The following is a 26,589-nucleotide window of genomic DNA, read 5'->3' as shown; positions in this document are numbered from 1 at the left end:
ATCAATTAGGCCAAATTTACCAATTGTTTAATCCTGACAAAGCAAGCTAATACAGGCGCCTGGGCCTCGGGTCCTTAACACAAAAACTCGTGTGCCTTCGTGACCATCAAAGACAACACATTCTTCCGGGTTGCCCAGTTTTAAAGAAACACAATATGAATATTCAAGCATGCAAAATATTGTGTGGTGATTGGTCGATGGTCATCGTTGTTTTTCGCGTTCCCCATCGGCCTTGAGATATCTTCCCTTTCTGGACATCCTGTTCCACAATACTTTGAAGAAAACAAATTCATGTAGTCTGTACATTCCTTTCCACTTATTAAGCGACCACACAACTACTAGAAATTATATTGATATGATTATATGTGTCTAACGCAGCCTTCATCAAATGTGTTTGTAAACTGCCGAAAGTACATTTCCCTTTATTCCCTCTCATGACCTCATTTATGAGGTCATCACCCGTTACTCTAGCAAGCAGCGACCAGCACACTGTCGGTCCTTTCTTCCCCCCGCGGTTCATGTTGAGTCACCAGGGTATATTGGCCATTCGGTGACAACGGGCCAACGGTTTTCTCGATCAACCGGACAGTGAGTGACCTAATACATGGAATACAACAAGAACCACAGAAAATCATCACTGCAGTAAAGCCACAGCAACGAGCACAGACATGATGAGGCCTTTCCAGCTTCCGAACGTTTTCATCCAATCAGACCAAATATCGGTGCGTACACCTGAATGATCTTTCATCTTTTTATTCAGTGTCCTTAGTCCTTCCAATGCCTGGGTCAGTCGGCCCCCTGGTGCCGTGTTGTTGGGGGTGAAAGTACAACATGCATCACCAAACATTCCGCACACACCATGTTCCTTAGCCAATAGCATGTCCAACGCGATTCTATTTTGGAACAACATCAATGGCAATTGTTCATGGACCGCTGCAAGTGATACATTTTTATTGGGGGTGATCCATAGGAAAATGCTTTAGAATCCCGAGGACACTTGATTAACGAGTTCATACTTATCTGGCACACCCCGGGGCACTCCTATGGCGTCAATATATGTTGGATCGTTGTCGCTCAACCATGTGGGCAAAACGTCTCTTTTGGCTCGCTTCGGGAGCCCCGCCAGTGAGGACTCCATGTTCCAATTGAGATTCTGCATTTCAATGGGGACAACCACCATAGGCATTATCAAAGACATGAGGGCACAGATTCCTGATGCATCCTTTGGGAAGCGATGATATAATTTGTTGTCACCACACCACAACCAGATGTCACTGGTCTTCCTCTGCTCCTTCCATCATTGCTAGTTGAATTCTGGCATGTCCTGTTAAAGCTTAAAAACAAGTGAATTTGGAAAAGAAAACCTTTGTATATCACAATTACAAATTGAAACCTACTCACCCATTTCTATTTTACCACTCGTCCATCTTGTCTTTGTTCTTTCAGTCCATTTTCTTTTTGATCTGCAACTGTGTTTATTCCACCAACTGTATGGTTCTTGTCCTGTGAAGAGCTGTGCTTGCCCCCTTCAAGCATGATAGTAGTTCCTGTTGTTCTCCCAAAGGTCAAAGGTGTCTCATGACCAGGGACAGTCCTCTGTTGATTTTGAGACAGCCAGTGGAGTAAGAGGACTCAGTTCAGGAATCGTGCCACGCGCTAGGGATACAAATTTAACAAAACTATCTTCGTGTTATCAGTCTTCCTGTGTAGTATTTGTTCCTTACACCCCAAATCTTCCTATTAAAATTTTGTATCCTATCAGTTGCGCACACTCATCATCTTACTATCAAGCCGCCCTTATCAAATGCTCTCTTTTTTTTCTTCTGAGCAATCCATCCACTCTACCCATTAACACGGCTAAAATCCTCGTTCCAGTGTATCATCAAATAAAGTTCCGAAATCTTTTGTAATAAACTGGAATATATTTTAACAATCTACCAACATATGCGGTGAATGTTATTGTTCAATCTCTAGGTCATACAGCGCCTGTGTTCCAACTATGACACTCCTTCATTTACCATCTCATAAGTTATTGTTGTCAGCAGCGCTAAATGATAGTGCTTGAAAGTGAATGTCTTATCGCCCAATTTAAAACACATGCCACATTTGAGCTATAGTATTTATTCATTTATTTATTTGTCATCCTCATGTTAGCTGGCATATGTCAGAATTAAAATGTAATTTTGCTTTCAATTTTAAGTCTTTCAAAACTGCTATATCCTTACTGCACCGAAATAAACTTAAATATATATTTAAAAGCAACCAAAAACAATTTATGCTTCTGCACAGACTCTTAAAAATGGCACCCAAATGCCAGATTACAAATCAAACCTCCTCCTTCACTCTCACATTTCTTTGATAAAACAGTCTACTTATCTAAACACAGTCATCACCTACTAGGGTCAGCGTATCAATGTTGACGTCACAATCTGGCCAGGCCCGCGCGTCCCGCTGGCCCCCACTCTCGCCGGGATAGCGCCATTCCACGCTTTGGAGCCGAACGGTCCCCCTCCTTTCTTGAACATTCTCTGATCCATCCCATCTTCCTCTTCACACGCCCGCACCCACACAGGGTGTGCACATAAACGCACACACACCGAGCGCGCACACAACCGCACATACACACACGCATCCGCACGCACGCACGCCAATACACAAAGTGCTCGCACAGAGCTCAGACAAACGACGACAGACTGACACAAACTTTTACAGAGACTACTTACATACACAGAACACACAGACAAAGGGATTCGAATCCATCTCTCATGTAGCTCACGATTTGCGCTTCCACATCAGCATACATTCCTCTCAATCTCACTCCATTCATTCTTCTCATCACACACACACTCCCCCCAATTTGGTTGCACATTTAGGATATTTTAGCGGTCTGGTCTCTCACAGGAGGAACTGTTATCACCGGATACTTTTTGAGGAGGCCTCACTTCTCCTCAGGGATCTTACAAGCACCCCAGCTATTTGAATGCGATCGTCACCGCACCCTTGTCTGCCACGACGAAGCACTAGGTCCCTGACCTATCCTTAGTACGCGCAAGTCCCTGACTTTACCGTACACGTTACACACGTAAGTTGCAAACTTATTCACCGTATATGTAACTTAATACACACGTAAGTTCCAAACTTATTTACCGTATATGTAACTTAACTTCTTGCACACCTTATTTGATCTGAACGACAGTCTCCTCTTAAATTTCCTCTTTCAATTTGCAGAACATCGCGTGGACATCGGGGACAGTGCTTCTGGATTGAGACTGGGGTGGTGGTTCCCCTCTTTAAGAAGGGGGACCGGAGGGTGTGTTCCAATTACAGGGGAATTACACTCCTCAGCCTCCCTGGTAAGGTCTATTCAGGGGTGCTGGAGAGGAGGGTCCGTCGGGAGGTCGAACCTCGGATTCAGGAGGAACAGTGTGGCTTTCGTCCTGGCCGTGGAACAGTGGACCAGCTCTTCACCCTCAGCAGGATCCTTGAGGGTGCATGGGAGTTCGCCCAACCAGTCCACATGTGTTTTGTGGACTTGGAGAAGGCGTTCGACCGTGTCCCTCGGGAGGTTCTGTGGGGGGTGCTTCGGGAGTACGAGGTACCGAGCCAACTGATAAGGGCGGTTCGGTCCCTGTATCACCGATGCCAGAGTTTGGTCCGCATTTCCGGCAGTAAGTCGGACTCGTCCCAGTGAGGGTTAGACTCCGCCAAGGCTGCCCTTTGTCACCGATTCTGTTCATAATTTTTATGGACAGAATCTCTAGGCGCAGCCGAGGCGTTGAGGGTGTCCGGTTTGGGGACCTCAGCATCGCGTCTCTGCTTTTTGCAGACGACGTGGTGCTGTTGGCTTCTTCAGGCCGTGATCTCCAGCTCTCACTGGAGCGGTTCGCAGCCGAGTGTGAAGCGGTCGGGATGAGGGTCAGCACCTCCAAATCCGAGTCCATGGTCCTCGATCGGAAAAGGGTGGAATCGCGGATGAGATCCTGCCCCAAGTGGAGGAGTTTAAGTATCTTGGGGTCTTGTTCACGAGTGAGGGGAGGATGGAGCGCGAGATCGACAGGCGGATCGGTGCAGCGTCGGCAGTAATGCGGACTTTGTACCGGTCCGTCGTGGTAAAGAGAGAGCTGAGCCAAAAGGCAAAGCTCTCAATTTACCGGTCGATTTATGCTCCTACCCTCACCTATGGTCACGAGCTATGGGTCGTGACCGAAAGAACGAGATCCCGGATACAAGCGGCCGAAATAAGTTTTCTCCGCAGGATGTCCGGGCTCTCCCTTAGAGATAGGGTGAGAAGTTCGGTCATCCGGGAGAGACTCGGAGTAGAGTCGCTGCTCCTCTACGTTGAGAGGAGCCAGATGTGGCGGCTCGGGCATCTCATCAGGATGCCTCCTGGACGCCTCCCTGGGGAGGTGTTCCGGGCATGTCCCACCGGTAGGAGACCCCGGGGACGACCCAGGACGCGCTGGAGAGACTATGTCTCTCAGCTGGCCTGGGAACGCCTTGGGATCCCCCGGGATGAGCTAGATGAAGTGGCTGGGGAGAGGGGAGTCTGGGAGTCCCTCCTGAAGCTGCTGCCCCCGCGACCCGACCCCGGATAAGCGGAAGAAGATGGATGGATGGATGGATTTGCAGAATTTTGACATATAGTAACAGGTATTCTGCTTACCTTATCATTGATGAGCTCAGGGTTTAGGAGACGTCGTACCAGCTCAATGTTGTGCGCTTATTCCTTATTCCCACACGGTACGCCGACCGGGAGACAGCTGTCCCAGACTAACTGTCCGGTGACTTGGACACAGACCACGAGTTGTCAATAACCCTTCTCTTGACATCACGTCAGGGTCACCAAGAAATTGTTAGGATACGGATTTTAGCTATTGATCTGACTCCAAATTGCGATCAACACTTAACACAAGAATTGTTATGTCCTAATCCACACACTGTCGCACCTAACAATTTTGCGAGTTCGTTCTGTCAAAGAGAAGACCAGTAGATCAATTAGGCCGAATTTACCAGTTGTTTAATCCTGACAAAGCAAGCTAATACAGGCGCCTGGGCCTCGGGTCCTTAACACAAAAACTCGTGTGCGTTCGTGACCATCAAAGACAACACCTTCTTCCGGGTTGCCCAGTTTTAAAGAAACACAATATGAATATTCAAGCATGCAAAATATTGTGTGGTGATTGGTCGATGGTTGATGGTCATCTCCTCCTCGTTTGGGTTTTCCCCTGCTCAGCACAGGTGTCTGGACCACAAAGACGAGTTGTTTTTCGCGTTCCCCATCGGCCTTGAGATATCCTCCCTTTCTGGACATCCTGTTCCACAATACTTTGAAGAAAACAAATTCATGTAGTTTGCACATTCCTTTCCACTTATTAAGCGACCACACTACTACTAGAAATTATATTGATATGATTATGTGTCTAACGCAGCCTTGATCAAATGTGTTTGTAAACTGCCGAGAGTACATTTCCCTTTAGGATCCTGAACTCTCTCCCCCTTTCTGCGTAGCGTCCTGTACTTTGCGCTATGCTTACTGTCTGCTTTATGTACACTGGCTCGGTTTTGCTCCTCTTATTTATTGTGTTATTTATTATTTATTCATCACTCATATTATTTATTCATTACCGTTTTTTTCCATGTATAATGCGCAAACTTTTACTAATTTATTGTCCTATAATCTTCGCTTTCTTCTCTGCTGTTCACTTCAAACACGCTCCATACGAACACAATGCTCTCGTATCTAACGCTTGCTCGATCACCTACTTGTTTGCTGTCACAACGTACCCTACACAAGTCCGAAACATTTCTTCGCTATTGAGGTTGCTAGCGCATGCGCAGTGATACTGACCGGCAGAATAACATCCGGTTGTTCCCAAAGATGATCTTTTTTCTGAAGTAATTTTACGTTCACGGACTTAAATAGGAGTCAAAATTTGGGTGCGTATTATACATGGGTACAGGCTTTTTTCCTGCATCAACATGCCATTTTTAGGGTGCGTATTATACATGGGGGCGCATTATACATGGAGAAAAAACGGTATTCAGGCAATATATCAAAAAACATTTATTTCAACTACTTACTTTGAAATAAAGTGCTCAGAAATACATACCAGATCATAAAGTTATAAAAACCTTTGTCATTACCCCCTAAAAAAATGTCTAGTTATGTCTTCTTTATTGATTTGGTGTGTAGGTATAATTATATGCTTAAAATGTGCCTTTTATTGATTTAATATGTGAATATACTTGTCTGCTTATGTACTTTATTCGATGAGGTTTGAGCATATCTGTTTTTGTAGCTAGGCAGGACTTTTTGTATTTCGACCCCATTCCTTCAGCAGTTATGTCTATACAAACTAATAAAGAACATTGTAGAGGTATGAGCATCTAAACCAGGGGTCCCCAAACTTTTTCCTCTGAGGGCCACATAACTTTTCCCTTCTCTGATGGGGGGCCGGCGTCAGTTTGTAACAGAAAAAGTGTGACGATCGTAGGGGAGCTTAAAAAAATTATTGTTTTCCAGAAAGCCACACATAACCAAATAACGGTTATTTAATAACCCTTTCCAGGTCTTTACAGAAAAAAAGTCAGGAAACAAATAATGTTAGGGTGGTACTCACTCTAACTTATTTTGCAAGAACCACACAGGAGTCAAGCAAGTCATTTTAGACACCTGCAGGCGGAGAGTTCACTCGTCGCTGTGCTTACAGCGATGGTCGAATGAAGTCTGACTCAGGCCTCGTCAGGCGCTTATTTATTGAGAGAAACAGAGTGGGGTTGAAAGTGGGGGTGTGTGAACACACAGGATAAGGTGAAGACGGTCCCCTGCTGATCAAAGCATAGCAGGGGACCTTTTACCACGTTCTGTAAACAAAGCAACTTTGATTGCTTCCTCTGCAGCTAGTCAATAAGTTGAAAAGATCTTACCACTTTGGTCAACTACTTTTGTCTAGACAGGACAAGCTAGTTAAATTATTACAGGTTACATTCCAACATTATCATACGATGAAGATATTCTGCAAACCCTAACAAATAATAACACTATTAATGAAATAAATAATAACTAAATAACCCTCTCTGAGTTCTTCACAGAAAAAACAGGAAATAAATAAGAACTAAATAACTCTCTCTGGGTTTTTCATAGAAAAAAAAGCCATGGAACATTAACTTTCTGTTGTGCCATGCACAATCTTAACAGATAAAAGTTCAGCTCAGTTGTCAGAGCAGAATCTCTCTGACACATATGAGCAGTCTCTTAAAGTTCTTATAATCCTTCTGTAGGTTCCAGTAGGCTTGTAGACACCGCTGTCTTTTTTGTTAAAGTTTGCTAGTGCGTCATAGTCTGGAGTAAAATTTGTTGTGGCAATTCTTAGGCGAGATCCGAGGTGTTGGTCCGTTTACCTCGATATGTGACGGGTTGATGTTGACGTTCATGTGGCTGAACGTCACGTCGCGTACGTCGAGCCAAATTGGCCACTCTCTTTTAAACGCTCGGCACTGTGTCCACCTTGCTTTTCCTTGGGCGACTCATTTTAATGGAAGGATTCCAGGGGAAGGTTTGTGGGTGGCTTTAGCGCAAAACTGCATCTGAAAGCTCAGCGCGCGAATTACAAGAATGCTGTCGTCCCATCCCACGCTCTAAATTCAGGACTGATACAAATAGAGCGCGAGTGCGCCATGTCCGTACTACTGAGTACGTACACGCACTTGTGAGTGTGCACCGAGCTTTCTGACACGGCTTCCGGTAGTAAATGCGCAGGCGAGCGCTTCCCCATTTACTGGGGAAACGCAGTCATTGCAGGCAAAATGACCCAAAAAAAAAAGTTTAATAATACAATTTGTTCAGGGTTGGCGGGCCGGATTAAACGGTCCCGTGGGCTGTATCCGGCCTGCGGGCCGTAGTTTGGTGACCCCTGATCTAAACGTACATGAGATTGTCTAACCTAACAGAACATGTATACAATGCTGTTGCTCTCTCTTCAACCTGAAGCTTTAGAAAAGCCTGAGATAATTTGCAAAGCCATGTCAACAATGGATTAATCCTTCAGGAAGAAAACTGTGTCATCTGCAAACCGATTTAGGCGAAACTCATGGTCAGAAAAAGTTACGATTTGAAAATCTAGATGATGTATTGTGAGTGATGGGAGACACCCCGCTCACTTTTTGTTTGATCTTCTGCCCTCTGGGAAGAGGTACAGGAGCCTGTGCTCCCGCACCACCAGACTCACCAACAGCTTCATACTCCAGGCTGTTACGATCCTGAACTCTCCCCCCCCTTCTGCGTAGCGTCCTGTATTTTTGCGCGATATTCTGACTGTCTGCTGTATGCACACTTGCTCCGTTTTGCTCCTCTTATTTATTGTTATTTGTTTATTTATTATTTATTCATCACTCTTATTTATTCATTGTTTGTGCCTTCTTGTTTTTACTTTTTGTGTTGTTTACTTGTATGTATATTGTGTACTATCTTGTCACCGTGGGATAGTGGGAACGTAATTTCGATCTCTTTGTGTGTCTTGATATGTGAAGAAATTGACAATAAAGCAGACTTTGACTTTTTTTTTGTACTTTAAAAATGAGGTATGCCAATAGCTGTACACACAGAACGAATCATTTGAGACTAATCAGACACCTTTGTCGTATTTCACGCATTACCTTTAATCTCGGTGTCAACCCTGGGAAAAATAAAAAAAAAGCTTACTACTCGCAGGTCGACTCCCTCCGCCATCTTCCCATGATCCACTAAGAAGAAGAAGAAGAAGAAGAAGAAGAAGAAGAAGAAGAAGAAGAAGAAGAAGAAGAAGAAGAAGAAGAAGATTCGTAGCTGCAGCCAAGCAAATTCGTTACTACACAACGTCTGTGCTCGGTTGTTTTTTCGTAACTAACGCTCTGCAAATAAGTTTTTCTGCCCGGACAAACAGGTCGCGCGCTGACGCATCTCGGCCGTGTTTGCTTATTTGACCTTAGTCGCTAACAAAGAGAAGCACACGCTACATTGCCAATAAGAGCTCAAGTGGCAATCTATTGGGATTTATTTTGGATTGTCGGGTCAACATGTGTGCAATACCGACGCCAAAGTACGAGGTGAAACTTCGTGGAATAAAAGAAGAGAACGAGCAACATTTTCAACTGCTGAGCGAGGTTTGCAAGCACCCTCGTGTTGTGCTACACAGAACAGGTTTGTACACTTTGTTGTAAAATTTCAACGTATAGAAGGCCAGGGCCTTGCATTAACCATTACTTACCTTCGTTTTTTCTTCTAAGGACAAAGATATTCACACAAATCAGACTCACACCAATTCAATTTTAACCAATTGTATTAAATATACGTTCAAGAAAAAGCAATACGGCGCCGTGCGTTCTCCCCAAGACATGGAAGAACACACACACACACGCGCGCGCACACACACACACTCGCGTACACGCACGCGCGCGCGCACACACACACACACACACAAAACTCAAACATTTTTACACACGTCACTTGGTTTCAAGTTCAAAGTCAGCTTTATTGTCAATCCCTTCATATGTCAGACACACAAAGAAACTGAAATTCCGTTTCCTCCATCCCACGGTGACGAGACACAGTACACGATAAACATACAAGTAGACGACACAAAATAAAAACAAGAAGGCACCAACAATAACTACCGTTTTTTTCCGTGTATAATGCGCGAAATTGAACTAATTTATTGTCCTAAAATCTGGGGTGCGCATTATACATGGGTACAATTTTTTTTTTGAAGAAAATCATGGTACAACAAAACCAACAACAGGACTGACCGACAAAGACGTGGAACAAAAAGACAGGGTGACATTACCAAAGACAGGAACAGAAACCAAACAGACATCATGACAGTAACACATGCAATGATCCGACGGTGAGCGAGGGGCAGACAGGACTTAAATACAAAACACGTTACATTGATTGAGGTGACACAGGAAGGGAGGGGCGACGCGAACAGAAACTACGGCAACCTAGAGACGTAGCAAAACTGGGGACGAGACATGACAAATCTCCCTCGAAATAAAACTTGAAATCCCCTTTCTTCTTGTTTGTTGTCAATCGCGCATCGCATTCATGTTTGACAACACATCGTTTGGACTTCCTCTGTCAGAGGCCACAGGTGGTACGTGTTGGCGACAAAATCTCCGCCAGCATCACGCTGAGCACGGGGGCCCCCCAAGGCTGCGTGCTCAGTCCGCTGCTCTTCACCCTCCTGACGCATGACTGCACTGCAACCTACAGCGACAACCGCATAGTGAAGTTTGCTGACAACAACTCCGGTGGGTCTCATCACCAAGGGAGACGAGACGCAATACAGGTTGGAGGTTGACCTTCTGACCACGTGGTGCAGGGACAACAACCTCCTGCTGAACGTCGACAAGACCAAGGAGATTGTTGTTGACTTCCGGAAGGGTCACACCCAAGACCTGCCGCTGACCATCGACGGTGCTGTGGTGGAGAGAGTGAGCAGCGCCAGGTTCCTGGGGTTGCACATCAGTGAGGATCTCTCCTGGTCCGCCAACACCGCATCACTGGCGAAGAAGGCCCAGCGCCGCCTGTACTTCCTGCGGAAACTCAGGCGAGCGAGCGCTCCTCCGGCAGTCATGACTACATTTTACCGTGGCACCATTGAGAGCGTCCTCTCCAGCTGTATTGCTGTTTGGGGTGGCAGCTGCACTGACTACAACTTGAAGGCCCTGCAGCGCATAGTGAACACGGCTGGTAAGATTATTGGTGCTTCACTCCCCTCCTTGAAAGACATTTACACCTCCCATCTCACCCGTAAGGCGACCGCGATTGGGAGTGATGTGAGTCACCCCCCTCACTCTTTGTTTGATCTTCTGCCCTCTGGGAAGAGGTACAGGAGCCTGCGCTCCCGCACCACCAGACTCTCCAACAGCTTCATACTCCAGGCTGTTAGTATCCAGAACTCGCCCCCCCTTCCTGCGTAGCGTCCTGTACTTTGCGCTATGCTTACTGTCTGCTGTACGCACACTGGCTCAGTTTTGCTCCTCTTATTTATTGTGTTATTTGTTTATTATTTATTCATCACTGTTATTATTTATTGTTTGTGCCTTCTTGTTTTTATTTTGTGTCGTTTACTTGTATGTCTATCGTGTACTATGTCTCGTAGGAAACGTAATTTCGATTTCTTTGTGTGTCTTGACATGTGAAGAGATTGACAATTCGTTTCGTTTTTCGTTTCGTTTATTTATTTCAAACATGTGAAAAAAAGAATAAGCTTATTGTACACAATAAAAGACATGACAAATTACATGCATATACACATAGACGTACCTACATTCATGCATATAACATATAGCCGCAAAAGAACCATAAATCACATTCACATGTCTGAAAAGGAGTAGGAAGAAGTATAATTTATTTAATCCCACCCCCTATTTAATAATCCCTAAATACCCAGCCATAAATCATTTTGCCTCAGTTATCCCAACAAAGTACTAAATTACTAAATTATCTCCCACCTGCTGCTTGCTAGACACTAAACATGTACCAACACACTATTAATACGTACGTATATTTCACACACAGACACTTAACATACATACATACTTCAAATACAACACAAAATACCTGAATGGTAGAAATAAACAAAATAAAAACAGCCTGAACAAGACAAACAGACAAACAAAACCAACAAAGAAACGTAAATCAATAATTACTAAGCACCCCTTGGTACTCATACACCCTCATTCCTGTACCTTGTAAAATTAATTTCTCCTTTATATCTTTTTTTAAACTGATAGATGTTTGAACATTCCCTGAGCGTTTCCTCCAAAGTATTCCATAATTTAACTCCACATATTGAAATACAGAATGTTTTTTTTGTTGTACGTGCCTTCCTAATCCTGTAATTAAATGTCCCCCTTAATTTATAACCCCCTTACCTCCCAATGAAAAGATTCTGAATATTAGTTGGCAACAGATTATTTTTTGCTTTGAAAAGTATTTGTGCTGTCCGGAATTCCACTATATCTTTGAGTTTGATGAGTTTTGACTCTTAAGAATAATGAATTTGTATGATCCCTGTATCCTGCCCCATGAATGATCCGTATTGCTTTTTTTTGTAAAATAATAAGTGGATATATTGTGCTTATATAATTATTACCCCAGATTTCTACACAATACATAAAATATGGAAGGACTAATGTATTATAAAGAATGCGAAGTGTTGTATGATCCAGAACCTGTTTTGCTCTATTTAATACTGCGATGCACCTTGAGATTTTAGTTTGTACATGTTTAACTTGTGATTTCCAACTGATCTTATCATCTATTATGTCCCCTAAAAATTTAATCTCATTCACTCTTTCAATATTAACCCCATCCAGCTTTATCTCTATTTTCAAATTAGTTCTCCGATTACCAAAAAGTATTACTCTTGTTTTGCTTAGGTTTAAGGATAATTTATTTCTGTCCAACCATACCTTTAATTTGCTTAATTCATTATTTATTTGTGTTGTTAAGGTGTGTAAATCACTACCAGAACAAAAAATATTTGTATCATCTGCAAACAAAACCATCTTCAAATTATGTGATACCTTGCATATATCATTTATATATAATATAAAAAGTTTAGGGCCCAACACTGACCCCTGAGGGACGCCACAACTAATGTCCAAACACGTTGAACAAGTGTCACCAAACTTCACAAACTGTTTCCTTTTTGTTAAATAGCTCTTGATCCAAGCTAATGGTTTCCCCCTGATACCATACCGATGTAATTTATTGAATAACATTTCATGATTTATTGTGTCAAATGCCTTTCTTAGATCAATGAATATCCCAACTGTATATTGTTTTAGGTCTATTGCGTTAGTAATTTCCTCCACTGTGTCAATTAGTGCCAGTGATGTTGCTCTGTTGGATCTAAATCCATATTGACTTTCAGTGAGTACTTTATGTTTATCTATAAATTTGTCCAGTCGGTTATTGAAAAGTTTTTCCAGTATTTTAGAAAATTGTGATAATAATGATACAGGTCTGTAGTTTGTGAAGTGGTGTTTGTTCCCGGTTTTGTACAAAGGTATGATTTTTGCTATTTTCATTTTATCTGGAAATATACCGGTCTGAAATGATAGGTTACAGATGTATGTTAATGGTTTAGAGATCCCCTCAATCACTCGTTTTACGATACTCATGTCAATGTCATCACAGTCTTTGGATGTCTTGTTTGTGCATTGGGAAACTATCTTTATAATTTCTTTCTCATCCGCTGCTTTGAGGAACATTGAGCTCAGATTCCTATCTATTAAACCAGGGGTCACCAAACTACGGCCCGCGGGCCGGATACGGCCCGCGGGACCGTTTAATCCGGCCCGCCAACCCTGAATAAATTGTATTATTAAACTTTTTTTTTTTTTTTTTTTTTGCTCATTTTGCCTGCAATGACTGCGTTTCCCCAGTAGATGGGGAAGCGCTCGCCTGCGCATTTACCACCGGAAGCCGTGTCAGAAAGCTCGGTGCACACTCACAAGTGCGTGTACGGACATGGCGCACTCGCGCTCTATTTGTATCAGTCCCGAATTTAGAGCGTGGGCTGTGACGACAGCATTCTTGTAATTTGCGCGCTGAGCTTTCAGATGCAGTTTTGCGCTAAAGCCACGCACAAACCTTCCCCTGGAATCCTTCCGTTAAAATGTCGCCCAAGTAAAGCAGGGTGAACACAGTGCCGAGCGTTTAAAACAGCCAATTTGGCTCGACGTACGCGACGTGACGTTCAGCCACATGAACGTCAACATCTACCCGTCACAGATCGAGGTAAACGGACCAACACCTCGGATCTCGCCTAAGAATTGCCACAACAAATTTTACTCCAGACTATGATGCACTATCAAACTTTAACAAAAAAGACAGCGGTGTCTACAAGCCTACTGGAACCTACAAAAGGATTATAAGGAAGGAACACAAGAACTTTAAGAGACTGCTCATATGTGTCAGAGAGGTTCTGCTCTGACAACTGAGCTGAACTTTTATCTGTTAAGATTGTGCATGGCACAACAGAAAGTTAATGTTCCATGGTTTTTTTTCTATGAAGAACCCAGAGAGAGTTATTTAGTTATTGCATGTTCTCCCCGGGCCCGCGTGGGTTTTCTCCGGGCACTCCGGTTTCCTCCCACATCCCAAAAACATGCTTGGTAGGCAGATTGTACACTCCAAATTGTCCCTAAGTGTGAGTGCGAGAGCGAGTGCAAATGGTTGTTTGTCTCTGTGTGCCCTGCGATTGGCTGGCAACCAGTTCAGGGTGTCCCCCGCCTGCTGCCCGATGACGGCTGGGATAGGCTCCAGCACGCCCGCGACCCCGGTGGGGACTAAGCGGTACAGAAAATGGATGGATGGATGGTTATGTGTGGCTTTCTGAAAAACAATAAAAATTTTAAGCTCCCCTACGATCGTCACACTTTTTCTGTTACAAACTACCACCGGCCCGCCATCAGAGAAGGGAAAGGTTATGTGGCCCTCACAGGAAAAAGTTTGGGGACCCCTGTATTAAACTATTACATTGCTCCTCAGTTGTTACTGAATCTGGGATTTGTTTGGCCAGATCAGGTCCCGTATTTACAAAGAATGCATTGAAGTTTTCAGCCACTTCTTGCATATCATACTTATCAGTATTCCTGATAATAAAATATTTAGGATAATTAATTTTTTTAGAGCCATTTTTTATTACAGTATTCATTATATTCCATATTTCTTTGGTGTTGTTTTCGTTATCATTTATTATCTTACTATAGTATTCTTTTCTAGCAGCTCTTTTAATATTAGTTAGTTTATTCTTATATTGTTTATATTTTCTGCCTCTTTAGTTCTTTGTCTTATAAATTCTCTGTAAAGTGTATTTTTCTTTTTACAGGCATTTTGTAAGCCCTTTGTAATCCAGGGATGATCTACATACTTTAGTTTCCTATTATATACTTTTACAGGGCAGTATTTGTCATATAACCTTTGGAAAATTTTTAAGAATTCCTCATATGCACAGTTAATATTATTTTCATTGTATATAATATCCCAGTTTTGTGACATTAAACCATTTTTAAATGCGTTTATTGTTTCTTCTGTTTTAATTCTTCTGTATTCCTGTTTTTTGGCCAGTTGGATAGTTTTATAGTTGTCATCAAAAACCATAAAAACTGGCAAATGGTCACTGATGTCGCTGACTAATAACCCACTTATGGTGTTGTTTAAAATGTCATTTGTGAATATATTATCAATAAGAGTGGCACAGTGAGAAGTTATTCTGGTTGGTCTAGTGATTTTTGGATACAAGTTCATGCTATATATTGTGTTAACAAAGTGTTCGGTCAGTTTGTGCTTGTTTGGATTGAGTAAATCAATGTTGAAGTCTCCACAGATGAAAATTGTTTTGCAACTGACCATTGAAAATACCTCCTCCATCCATTCTGTGAACAGTTCAATGCTGGAACCTGGTGTCCGATATTTACAGCTAATGATTACATTTTTCTTTTTTTCCTTAAGTATTTCAATTGTTATGCATTCCAATATGTTGTTAACTACCATTGACATATCCTGTATCACCCTGACGTTTAATGTCTTTTCCACATATATCGCAACTCCTCCTCCACCTTTTGTTTTGTCGATCTATGTGTATAAAGTCATATCCCTCCAGCTCAAAGTCCGCCCCTTTTACTGCGTTGATCCATGTTTCCGTTATTGCGAGTAAACTGATGAAGATAATCCTTAATGTTTGTAAAGTTGGCACACAGACTCCTACTGTTAATATGTATAATAGACAGTCTGCTATCTGTATTGATTCTATTAAATTCCTCATTAGTATAATAACTGCAGTTATTGTTGATTGAGTTAAAGAAGTTGTTATCCGGGTCTATATCATGTTCCATATCCTGTGAACTGTGGTCAGTGTATTGAAATGATTGGAGTTCCAGTTTGTCGTGTTCACTAATCCTCTGAGTTATGTTACTGTTGTCTTCAGGTGTAGATGCTTGATTTCTTTCGATGTGTGTCATGGTTGTGAGTAGAGTTTACCTTACAGTCCTGCATGATGATCATTGGTATCTATCCAGCTCCTCGATACTCCTTACCATCAGCACTTTTGCTTCCTCTGGTGTTCCATTGAGCTTGATAAATATTTTACAGTTTGTAGTCCAGGTATGTTGAATTTTTTTCTGCTTCCTCAGGTAGCGTGCTTTTTTGGCAATATCAGCGTTGTGCTTGGTCAGGTGCTCATTGATGTAGACGTCGGTTCCTCTCAGCTTTCTTCCTTGTTTTAATAGTGCAATCTTGTGGTTTTTGTTGACAAACCGCATGATGACAGCGGGTTTGTCTCCGAGGCTCCTCTTGGGCAGAGGGTGGCAAGCTTCGATGTTGTCGCAGTCCAGCTGTATCCCCTTGGACTGCAGGAAAGTAGCCACCTGTTGCTCCGTGGAGCTAACATCCAGTTCATCGGGCTCACCTCCCTCGCCAGCGGCCACTGCCCGGGCGTATGATCGGGCTTTGATATTAACTCCGGAGATGATCACGTCGTTGATTCTGGTGTATTGCTCCAGGTCAGCAACCCTGCTTTCCAGGAAGGTGATTTTCTTTTCGTTCTCCGCATTCCGGATGCGGAGAGCTTTGACCTCCTCGACCAGCTTGAGGATAGCTTTCTGCTCCATCCTGACAACCGAGACTTCTTCAGTGAGGAACTCCAACGCCTTTTTAATATCTTCGGTCTCCTCCACCGAAAAGAGGGGAGCCGTTGATGCCTTCTTCGGACCCATGTTTGGGACGCGCTTGTTGGTTTTTAGCAATGAAGCAGTGTGTTGTAGCTTCGCGGCTAGTTGTGCACTCCCCTCTGAAACAAGCGTTGCTTTTTCCTCCAAGCGTTGCTTTTTCCGTTCTTCTCAGTCAAGTTCACTCCAACGCAGCTATAAAACTTGAATGAAGTCACATTGTGTCGTTCCACGAATGCGGGGTTTGTTGTTAAAATAATGAATTGACTGGAGCAGTTGGCCACCTGAATGTTTGGACCTTTACAGTCGACCCCACCGCATCGGGGCACAATAAAGCAGACTTTGACTTTGAAAAATCCTAGCTAATGTTTTGTTGCTATGTTATCATTTGCCATGCCAACAGTCTCTGTCCACATTTCAATTCTCCATGCTTCAGAATAACACATTATTTATTTTCAAAAAATTTACCCATTGAACATGTTTTTCTTGCTGGTGTCTAATGTTTACACGTGACAAGTGTATATGCATACTTCCGAATACTTCATAGTTATTTAGTTAAATTGATAATTGTTTGACATATACCGTAATTTTCGGACTAGAAGTCGCGTTTTTTTTCATAGTATGGGTGGGGGGGGCGGGGCGACTTATAATAAGGAGCGACTTATGTGTTTTTTTTTCCAAACATTTTCCCCCAAAACAAGTGAAATCGCTATGTAGCAAGGGATTACTGTAATTTGAATTTCAAGTGTCGTCAGCAGCGCGGCGTGGCGGCTGTTTACAAAAAGGACAAGGATTGATCACGAGATGACAAAGAGCCCCACGTACTACCGGCATCATTAGCGGCTTTGTTTCTAAGTGACACGGAGGACTAATTTAAAGATTTGGAGTGACACAGAAGGTTTGAAAAACTATTATGGCTTTTACGCACGCCCGGTCCTACTCTACGGAGCTCTCTTTCACCTCCGTGGATAGATGTCGGAGGCCGGCGCTCGGCCGGGTGGCTGTCCGGGGATGGTGGGTGGGGCTCTGTCATGGCTTTTAGGCACGCCCGGTCCTATTCTATGGATCTCTCTTCCACCTCCGTGGCTGGAAGTCCACGCCGCCACACGCCTGGAAGTTTGTTTTGTTAAATAAAGAGCCGTTTACCAAACCTACGTCTTTCCTTGTACTTTGTTGACGCCACAATATAGTTATATACTAGATCTGTGGAATAACGACGAGGCTGACGTGAGGGCGCACGCGCGGCGTTGTTGACAAAGGACGAGGAATTTGATCGATGGATTTAAATTTAGAGTGCACAGATGGTTTGATAATACTATTGCTTATATAATAGTTATTTGATATCTAATTTATATATCGTTATATGGGCCTGTGGAATATTTTGAACTGCAAGCGCCGTCAGCTGCGCGCACCCATTGTTGACAAAGGACGATCGATGGATTTAATGATTTGGAGTGACACAGATGGTTTGATAACATTATTGCTTATATAGGGTGTTTCATAAAGTGCGCAGTTTTTTAATTGCGCGGGATTTCTTTGTTTGAAGATTGTCAGCACTGTTCCTATCATTTTCGTTATCTATTATCACTCCGATTAGAAGACCATTTGTCGTTTTCCTATTTTGGAGCCATGGAGCGGTTCAGTATCGAGCAACGCATTCTTATTGTGAAAACTTATTACAAAAACGGGGAGTGCTCTTTGGACATGACAATGCCCCGACCGCAACAACAGTTTCGCATTTGGGGTGACGAAAACCCTGGAGTGATCCAAGAGCACGAAATGCATCCCCTACGAGCCGCAGTTTGGTGTGGTTTTTGGGCAGGAGGCGTGATTGGCCCCTTTTTTTGAAGATGATGATGGAAATTCAGTTACTGTAAATGGCAACCTTTATCGGGACATGATAACTAACTTTTTGTGGCCTGCTCTGGAAGAAATGGAGGATGACTGAATTGATGAAATGTGGTTTCAGCAGGACGGGGCTACCTGCCACACATCCCGGGAGACTATCACCTTGCTTCGTGAAAAATTCCCTGAGCGTCTGATCTCACTTCGCGGCGGCGACCAAGAATGGCCTCCGAGGTCATGTGACCTCACACCTTGTGACTTCTTTGTATGGGGATATGTGAAGTCACAAGTTTACGTGAACAAACCTCAAACGATTACCGAACTGAAGATGGAAATTCAACGGGTAATCGGCGAAGTCGACAGGGACGTCTGCAAAAGAGTTATCGTTAATTTCAACGATCGGATGACTGCCTGCAGAGAAAGTGGAGGTGGACATATGCTCAATATCATTTTCATTATTAAATTGAAGTATGTTAAATGAAATTAAATAAAAATTTTGAATTTTGCATAGATTTTGGCTGATTTATTGCATTTTTAAAAACGGCATACTTTATGAAACACCCTATATAATAGTTATTTGATATATAATTTATATATCGTTATATGGGCCTGTGGAATATTTTGAAGTGCAAGCGCCGTCAACGGCGCGCACGCCTTGTTGACAATGGACGATCGATGGATTTAATGAATTAGAGTGACACAGATGGTTTTATTAACGTGTTATTTATGTACCGTTTTTTTCCATGTATAGTGCGCAAAATTTAACTAATTTATTGTCCTAAAATCTGGGGTGAGCATTATACATGGGTACAATTTTATTTATTTTTTAATCCGGATATCATACGGATGCCGCCATTACAGATGCGCTTTCTTCTCTGCTGTTCACTTCAAACACGCTCCATACAAACACAATGCTCTCATATCACACGCTTGCTCGATCACCTGCTCGTTTGCTGTCACAATGTACCCTACACAAATCCGAAGTATTTCTTCGCTATTGAGTTTGCTAGCGCATGCGCAGTGATACTGACGGTTGTTCCCAAAGATGATCTTTTTTCTGAAATAATTTTACGTTTACGGACTTAAGTAGGAGTCAAAATTTGGGTGCGTATTATACATGGGTACAGGCTTTTTTCCAGTATCAACATGCCATTTTTAGGGTGTGTATTATGCACGGGGGCGCATTATGCATGGAAAAACACTGTATATTGTAGCTTTACCAAAGTACCAGGCAAGACGTGGGTTTGGAAACCGGCTCTTTATTTCACAAATCAAGAGCTCACCTGCAAGCGCCCTGGATCGCTCCACCCCAACCCCCCCGACAATCGGAAATTACTGAAGTCTAGCAACATACATGTTGCTACTCGATTATACATGGGGGTGCATTATACATGGAAGAAAACGGTAATAGTTTTTTTAATAACTCTGAATTTTACGTCAGGGCTGTTCTCAGCTCTTCGTTTGTGTTTATATCACGTTAGCATACCTATCGTTTAGCCTGTTGTTGCTCGTTCATGACTGTTGTTGGTGTTGGATTTTGTCGAATAAATTGCCCCCCAAAATGCGACTTGTAAATGTTTTTTTTCACATTTTTGGGCATTTTATGGCTGATGCGACTTGTACTCCGGAGCGATTTATAGTCCGAAAATTATGGTAATTGTGGCCATATGTCATTGATTTTTGCCTATGGGGGGTTTTAAGGCTCGCGAAAAGTCCGCAAAACACCGCAATAGTGTTTAAACACATTAAAAAAAAAACGTTGATCCATCCATTCATCTTCCATGCCGCTTGTCCCCACGGGAGTCGCGGGCATGCTGGAGCCTATCCTAACTGTAATCATCGGGCAGCAGGCACTGCGGTATAGCCAGCCGTCTTGCATTTTCTCGGCAACGGACAATCAGGACTGCAGAAAAGATCATTGGAATCAACCTCCCATCTATCCAAGACTTGTACCTGTCCAGGACTAGGAAACGTGCAAGGAACATCTCTACAGACCCTTCTCACCCAGGTTGCAGTCTGTTTGAACTACTCCCCTCCGGACGGCGTTATAGAGCTCGGTACGCCAAAACCAGCAGACACAGAGACAGCTTCTTCCCCCGGGCTGTTGCTCTGTTGAACTCACACCACTCATAGGGTCTCAGAGTCATTACTGGGCAATAACATCCTGCTCTTCACACCTTTTTGAATTTGTCTACACTGTTTTTGCCATTTTACACATGTCCTGAGTGTTGTTAGTCACCTAATGTTGAACAGAGGGTGTGTTTTACAGAAGTCAAATTCCTTGTTTGGCATGCTCAAACATGGCGAATAAAAACTCTTGAATCTTGAATCATTAACACACACTTACTAGTATACTTCACATTTTATTTCACCTGCGTGAAGCTGGCCCCCCCACCCCATGCAAAATTTAAGGAAAATAGTTTGTTTTGTTTGTGCTGGTTTGTGCCGTAAAAATTGTTTGTTTGTACTGCAACGGTTTTTTAGTTATGCAAAATTATTTTATAGGTCATCAAGAGTTCACCCAGCCCCCCATCTGCTCCAAATGAACCCAAAATGGTACCGTTCGTTTGTGCTGGTTTTTGCTGCAAAAACCTTCGTTTGTGCTGCCACGGTTTCGTAGATATTACACATTTAATTTATAGCAATGCAGGGCTCGAAACTAACGATTGCCCGATTGCCCGGGGCAAGTAGCGATGGCAGACGGGCAAGTAGAATTTTTTCCTCACTTGCCCGAACTTGCCCTGCCATAATACCATGTTTTCAAGCTGTAAAAAGACGATTTTGTGCATAATTTCTCGCAACATCTGCCGCTTCTGGTCCGACATTTTGTTTTCTAGGGAGCGGTTAGTTTCTCGTGTAAGTCTGCAATACATTCGTAATTAAATGCATGCTCCCTTACCCGTCCCTGGCTCTTCTGCGCCTGCGCACCAGCAGAGCTTGTTTCCGGTTGGCGGATACGAAGGCATATGAAGGCAAAACTTATAGTGTTGTCTTTTTTATTGCAAAAATGTGTCGGGCAAGTAAAAATCCACTCCAAAAAAAATCGGGCAAGTAAAATTTTGTTTCGGGCAAGTAAAATTTTCTCTAACTTGCCCGAGGGCAACTTGGGAAAAAAATAAGCTTCGAGCCCTGCAATGACGTCACTCAGCCCCCCATTTACTTCCAAATGGACCCAAAATGGTACCGTTCGTTTGTGCTTCGCTTGTGCTGGTTCCTACCGCAAACACTTTTGTTTGTGCTGCTACGGTTTCGAAGATATTGCACATTTAATTTATAGTTATGACGTCACTCAGCCCCCCCCATTTACTTCCAAATGGACCCAAAATGGTACCGTTCGTTTGTGCTGGTTTGTGCTGGTTTGTGCTGGTTTGTGCTGCAAAAACTTTCTTTTTCGTGCAGTTTGAGGGATCAAAGGTCACGGTCATTCAGTCTTGGTTTCCGGCCGTGGCGCTTACGTGCAGTGATTTCACCAGATTCTCTGAACCTTTTGATGATATTATGGACCGTAGATGTAGAAATCCCTAAATTCCTTGCAATTTTGCTTTGAGGAAATGTTCTTAAACTGTTCAACTATTTTCTCACGCAGTTGTGGACAAAGTGGTGAACCTCGCCCCATCCTTGCTTGTGAATGGCTGAGCATGGTTAGGGCGGCTCCTTTTATACCCAATCATGGTACCCACCTGTTCCCAATTAGCCTGATCACATGTGGGATGTTCCAAATAGGTGTTTGATGAGCTTTTCTCAGCTTTCTCAGTATTTTTTGCCACCTTTCCCAACTTCTATTGGACGTGTTGCAGCCATGAAATTCTAAGTTAATTATTATTTCGCAAAAAAACAATTACGTTTATAAGTTTGAACATTAAATATGTTGTCTTTGTAGTGTATTCAATTGAATATGGGTCGAGAAGGATTTTGAAATCGTATTTTGTTTTTATTTACGTTTTACACAATTTCCCAACTTCAACCAAATCCGGTTTGTATAAACGAATACCGTTTTTTCCGTTTTTTACCGGAATAAAAACACCCTTGGAAACCAAAACTTGCCCCTCGTCGTGACTCGGAGCCGCAACAAATGTTTCGGATTTGTGTAGGGTACATTGTGACAGCAAACGAGCAGGTGATCGAGCAACCGTCTGATACGAGAGCATTGTGTTCGTAAGGAGCGTGTTTGAAGTGAACAGCAGAGAAGAAAGGAACAAGGCAAAGTGTTGTGAAATAATATATTACCTGTAATACGCATTTTGTTATTTGCTGATTGAAACTGCTAATTAAACTGTGAATTGAAACTAATGGTAAGAAAACTGATTTCTCACTCTTTATGTAGCTGACGTGTCTTGCGCATCTGTTCTGCGCATCTGTAATGGCGGCCTCCGTATGATATCCGGTTTGCGACGTATTAAAAACCAAACAATATTTGACAATAACACGCCATCAACACCATCGCATCAAACGATGTCGTCAATTATGAATTTTACTGACTAAGTGTGTTGGGCAGGATGGCTGAATGCGATGCACGATTGACAACAAACAAGAAGATTTCAAGTTTTATTTCGAGGGAGATTTGTCATGTCTCGTCCCCAGTTTTGCTATGTGTCTAGGTTGCCATAGTTTCTGTTCGCGTCGCCCCTCCCTTCCTGTGTCACCTCAATCAATGTAACGTGTTTCGTATTTAAGTCCTGTCTGCCCCTCGCTCACCGTCGGATCATTGCATGTGTTACTGTCATGATGTCTGTTTGGTTTCTGTTCCTGTCTTTGGTAATGTCACCCTGTCTTTTTGTTCCACATCTTTGTCGGTCAGTCCTGTTGTTGGTTTTGTTGTACCATGATTTTCTAAAAAAAAATTAAAAAAAAAAAATGAATTTTTTTTTTTTTTACCCATGTATAATGCGAACCCCAGATTTTAGGACAATAAATGAGTTAAATTTTGCGCAATATACACGGAAAAAAACGGTAAGTGTATGCATACAAGGGCGGCTCGGTGGCGCACTGGTTAGCGCGTCCGCCTCACAGTTAGGAGGGTGCAGTTTCGATTCCACCTTTTTCCCTCCTTGTGTGGAGTTTGCATGTTCAACACGTTGCATGATAAACGTGTTATTTATGTTATAGTTATTTGAATAACTGTTAATGTTATGTCAGGCACGTTCTCAGCTCCACGTTTGTGTTTATGTAACGTTAGCATACCATTGTTGCCTGTTCATGTCTGTTCTTGGTGTTATATCTTGTCAAATAAAGTTCACCCAAAAATGCGACTTGTACTCCGGTGCTGTTAGGGTGGTGATCACTTATTTTGCAAGAACCACACGGGAGACAAGCAAGTCCTTTTAGACACCTGCAGGCGGAAAGTCCATTCGTCGCTGTGTGTACAGCGATGATGGAATGAGGTCTGACTCTGGCGTCATGCAGGAGCATTTTTATTGAGAGAAACAGAGTGGGGGTGAGAGTGAGGGTTGAAAGATGCAACAGGATGGGGTTGAAGCCCCTGGCCTGCTGTTCAAAGCATAGCAGGGGGTCTTTTACGACGTTGTGCAGACAAAGTAACACTGGTTGCTTCCTCTGCAGCTAGTCAATCAGTTCAAAAGATATTAGCACTTTGTTCTACTACTTTTGTTAAGACAGGACAAGCTAGGTAAGTTATTACAGGTTACATTCCAACATAATCATACGATGAAGATAATCTGTAAACCCTAACCGGTGCGATTTATATACGTTGTATTCCTCTTTATTATGCATTTTATGGCTAGTGCGATTTATACTCTGGAGCGATTTATAGTCCGGAATATACGGTAATCCCTAAAACACTTCTGACTAAGCCATCACTCAGAAATGTCCACGTATTTCCACAAATACACAAGGATACCCGCCTAAAAATGCCATCCGTCAGTTTGCTAATGTCAAACAGTAAAGTCGTAAAGTGAACTTGATTTTGTGCTCCAAATAAGCTTTGTTGTAAATATAAATTATTACATGTGTTTGTGTTTGCAGACATTATTGAAGATTTTGGTCCTGCGCATCAGGAGCCAGAGCGTCGGCATGTTAAAGAGGAAGAGGTGGACGTAGAGTTCCCCCACTTTGAGCAAAAGAAGCAGAAGACTCCTTTAATCAAAAAAGAGGAGTCGGAGGAGGAGGAAATCTACAAGTTGCCATCGACTGCTTTTCTTGTGAAGTATAAAGATGGAGTTCCAAGTGGGGCAAGCAAAGGCTTGGCTTCATCATCAGATAGTGATGACACGTCTCATGACGATTATGATGATGAAGATGAGTATAGCGGTGATATTACATGTCACTCTGAAAACAAACACTGGAAATGTTCTCAGTGTTGGAAAATATTTGCTCATAAGAGTAGTTTCAAACTACACACAACGATACACACAGGAGAGAAACCTTTTCCCTGCCCAGTTTGTGGCCAAAGATTCTCTCGGAAGGGTTACTTAAAAAAACACACACGGACCCACACTGGTGAGAAACCGTTTTCCTGCTTAGTTTGTGGCCAAAGATTCTCTCAGAAGGGACACTTAAAAACCCATTTAAGAACACACACAGGTGAAAAACCTTTTTCCTGCTCAGTTTGTGGCCAAAGATTCTCACAGAAGGGAACCTTAAAAACACACACAAGAACCCACACTGGTGAGAAACCATTTTCGTGCGCAGTTTGTGGCCAAAGATTCTCTTTGAATGGTCACTTAAAAAGTCACACAGCAACCCACAGTGGTGAGAAAGCTTTTTCCTGCTCAGTTTGTGGCCAAAGATTCTCACAGAAGAGAAGCTTAAAAACACACACAAGAACCCACACTGGTGAGAAACCTTTTTCCTGCTCAGTTTGTGGTCAAAGATTCTCACACAAGGGAAGCTTAAAAACACACACAAGAACCCACACTGGTGAGAAACCTTTTTCCTGCTCAGTTTGTGTCCGAAGATTCACTTGGAAATATCAGATTAAGAATCACTTGTGCGTTGGTAAAATGAGCAGCGATCAATGAAGATTATGTATCAATGATAATTATGTTCCATGTACATTCTTGTCATAACACTAAACTTATCCTTCCATTTACCTCAGTGAAAAGTTCATGTTTTAGTTTTTAATGAATTTGAAAATGCTGTGACATGTCGTTAGTTAACATAGTCGGAACAACCCTTCATTGTAGTTAGCGTTTTATCTTGTTTTGAGATGTGAATTTTAAATGTTCTTTGTCTTTAGTAATACTGGTATTTAGTTTACTGGGCAAATTTGTTTGTTTTTCTGAAAGTGTTGCATTGTTTCATTTTTATAGTTTTAGTGTGTAATACAGTAATCCTTCATTTATCTCGGATAATTGGCTCCAAGACCACCCACGATAGGTGAAGATCTGCGAAGTAGGAACTATATATGTTTTAATTAGAAATATATTATGTAATGTATTAAAATTTCCATCATGTGGTTTTTCCTGTTGGCCCCTAGAGGGAATGAATGTATTGCAAGTGAAGAGTGGTCTGTCCTTGCCAAGCAATGCAACATAACTAACCCTGGGGACATCATGCATAGCGAAACCAAAATAAGTCACAGTTGGGCATGAATCTCCTGTTGCATTGTGGTCCAGTGTGCAATATTAAAGCTTTTTAAACCCTCCCCAATACTTTTGTGTGACAAACATTTCCCACTCCCTTAATAACCATTGCCACACTGCTCTGTGCATGTATTGTATGGAAGTAAATCTGTCCCATCAAACTTTGAATCAGAATATGTAAGTGTACTGATCTCCCTGTGCGTTATGTACTATGTACGTTATCACGGTTCATCAGCAAGCCAAACTCGGGTATAAAACACTTGAGATTCATAGCGTCTTACTCCCTTTATTTCCGCATTCTAATGTAATACACGAGTAAAAAGCCATTGCCTCCATGAGCATGAGAAGAGAGGAGAAAGTTTCACCTGGATGACGTGAGAAATGTTCAAGTCTCTCAAGCTAATTGGTTAAGTCACTTCAACGAAAATATCCACAACTTCAGTTGTATTTCAAAATAAAGATCCAGTTCGCTTCTGAACCATAA

General features: G+C 42.5%; 1 protein-coding gene and 1 long non-coding RNA gene across 4 annotated transcripts; one reads left to right on the top strand and one right to left on the bottom strand.

The window, feature by feature from the left end:
- On the bottom strand, positions 1-9,927 carry LOC133147310 (uncharacterized). 3 transcript variants are annotated; one of them, XR_009711634.1, is made up of 3 exons: positions 9,246-9,412; positions 8,702-8,742; positions 1-5,325 (listed from the first exon to the last, which is right to left on the bottom strand). It is a non-coding gene; the product is annotated as an uncharacterized LOC133147310 (long non-coding RNA). The 3 variants fall into 3 exon arrangements; XR_009711632.1 differs by having other exon boundaries at positions 8,656-8,742; positions 9,246-9,400; XR_009711633.1 differs by having other exon boundaries at positions 1-8,742; positions 9,246-9,927.
- LOC133147309 (gastrula zinc finger protein XlCGF17.1-like) lies at positions 8,755-26,589 on the top strand. Its single transcript, XM_061271305.1, has 2 exons — positions 8,755-9,178; positions 24,547-26,589. Exons 1-2 carry the CDS (start codon positions 9,055-9,057, stop codon positions 25,539-25,541), a joined length of 1,119 nt encoding a protein of 372 aa, XP_061127289.1. The 5' UTR covers positions 8,755-9,054; the 3' UTR covers positions 25,542-26,589.

Source organism: Syngnathus typhle, unplaced genomic scaffold, assembly GCF_033458585.1.
Source record: "Syngnathus typhle isolate RoL2023-S1 ecotype Sweden unplaced genomic scaffold, RoL_Styp_1.0 HiC_scaffold_41, whole genome shotgun sequence".
In the NCBI taxonomy this organism is placed as follows: domain Eukaryota; kingdom Metazoa; phylum Chordata; class Actinopteri; order Syngnathiformes; family Syngnathidae; genus Syngnathus; species Syngnathus typhle.
Note: the sequence above shows the minus strand (reverse complement) of the source record. Positions and strands in the feature narration are given on the sequence as shown.

What these genes read in the sequence shown, in the direction of transcription:
- LOC133147309 (XM_061271305.1), top strand. Translation starts at nt 9,055, where the DNA reads ATGTGTGCAATACCGACGCCAAAGTACGAGGTGAAACTTCGTGGAATA. An exon ending in TGTTGTGCTACACAGAACAG is followed by an intron (nt 9,179 to 24,546) that starts GTTTGTACACTT and finishes TTGTGTTTGCAG; the next exon opens with ACATTATTGAAGATTTTGGT.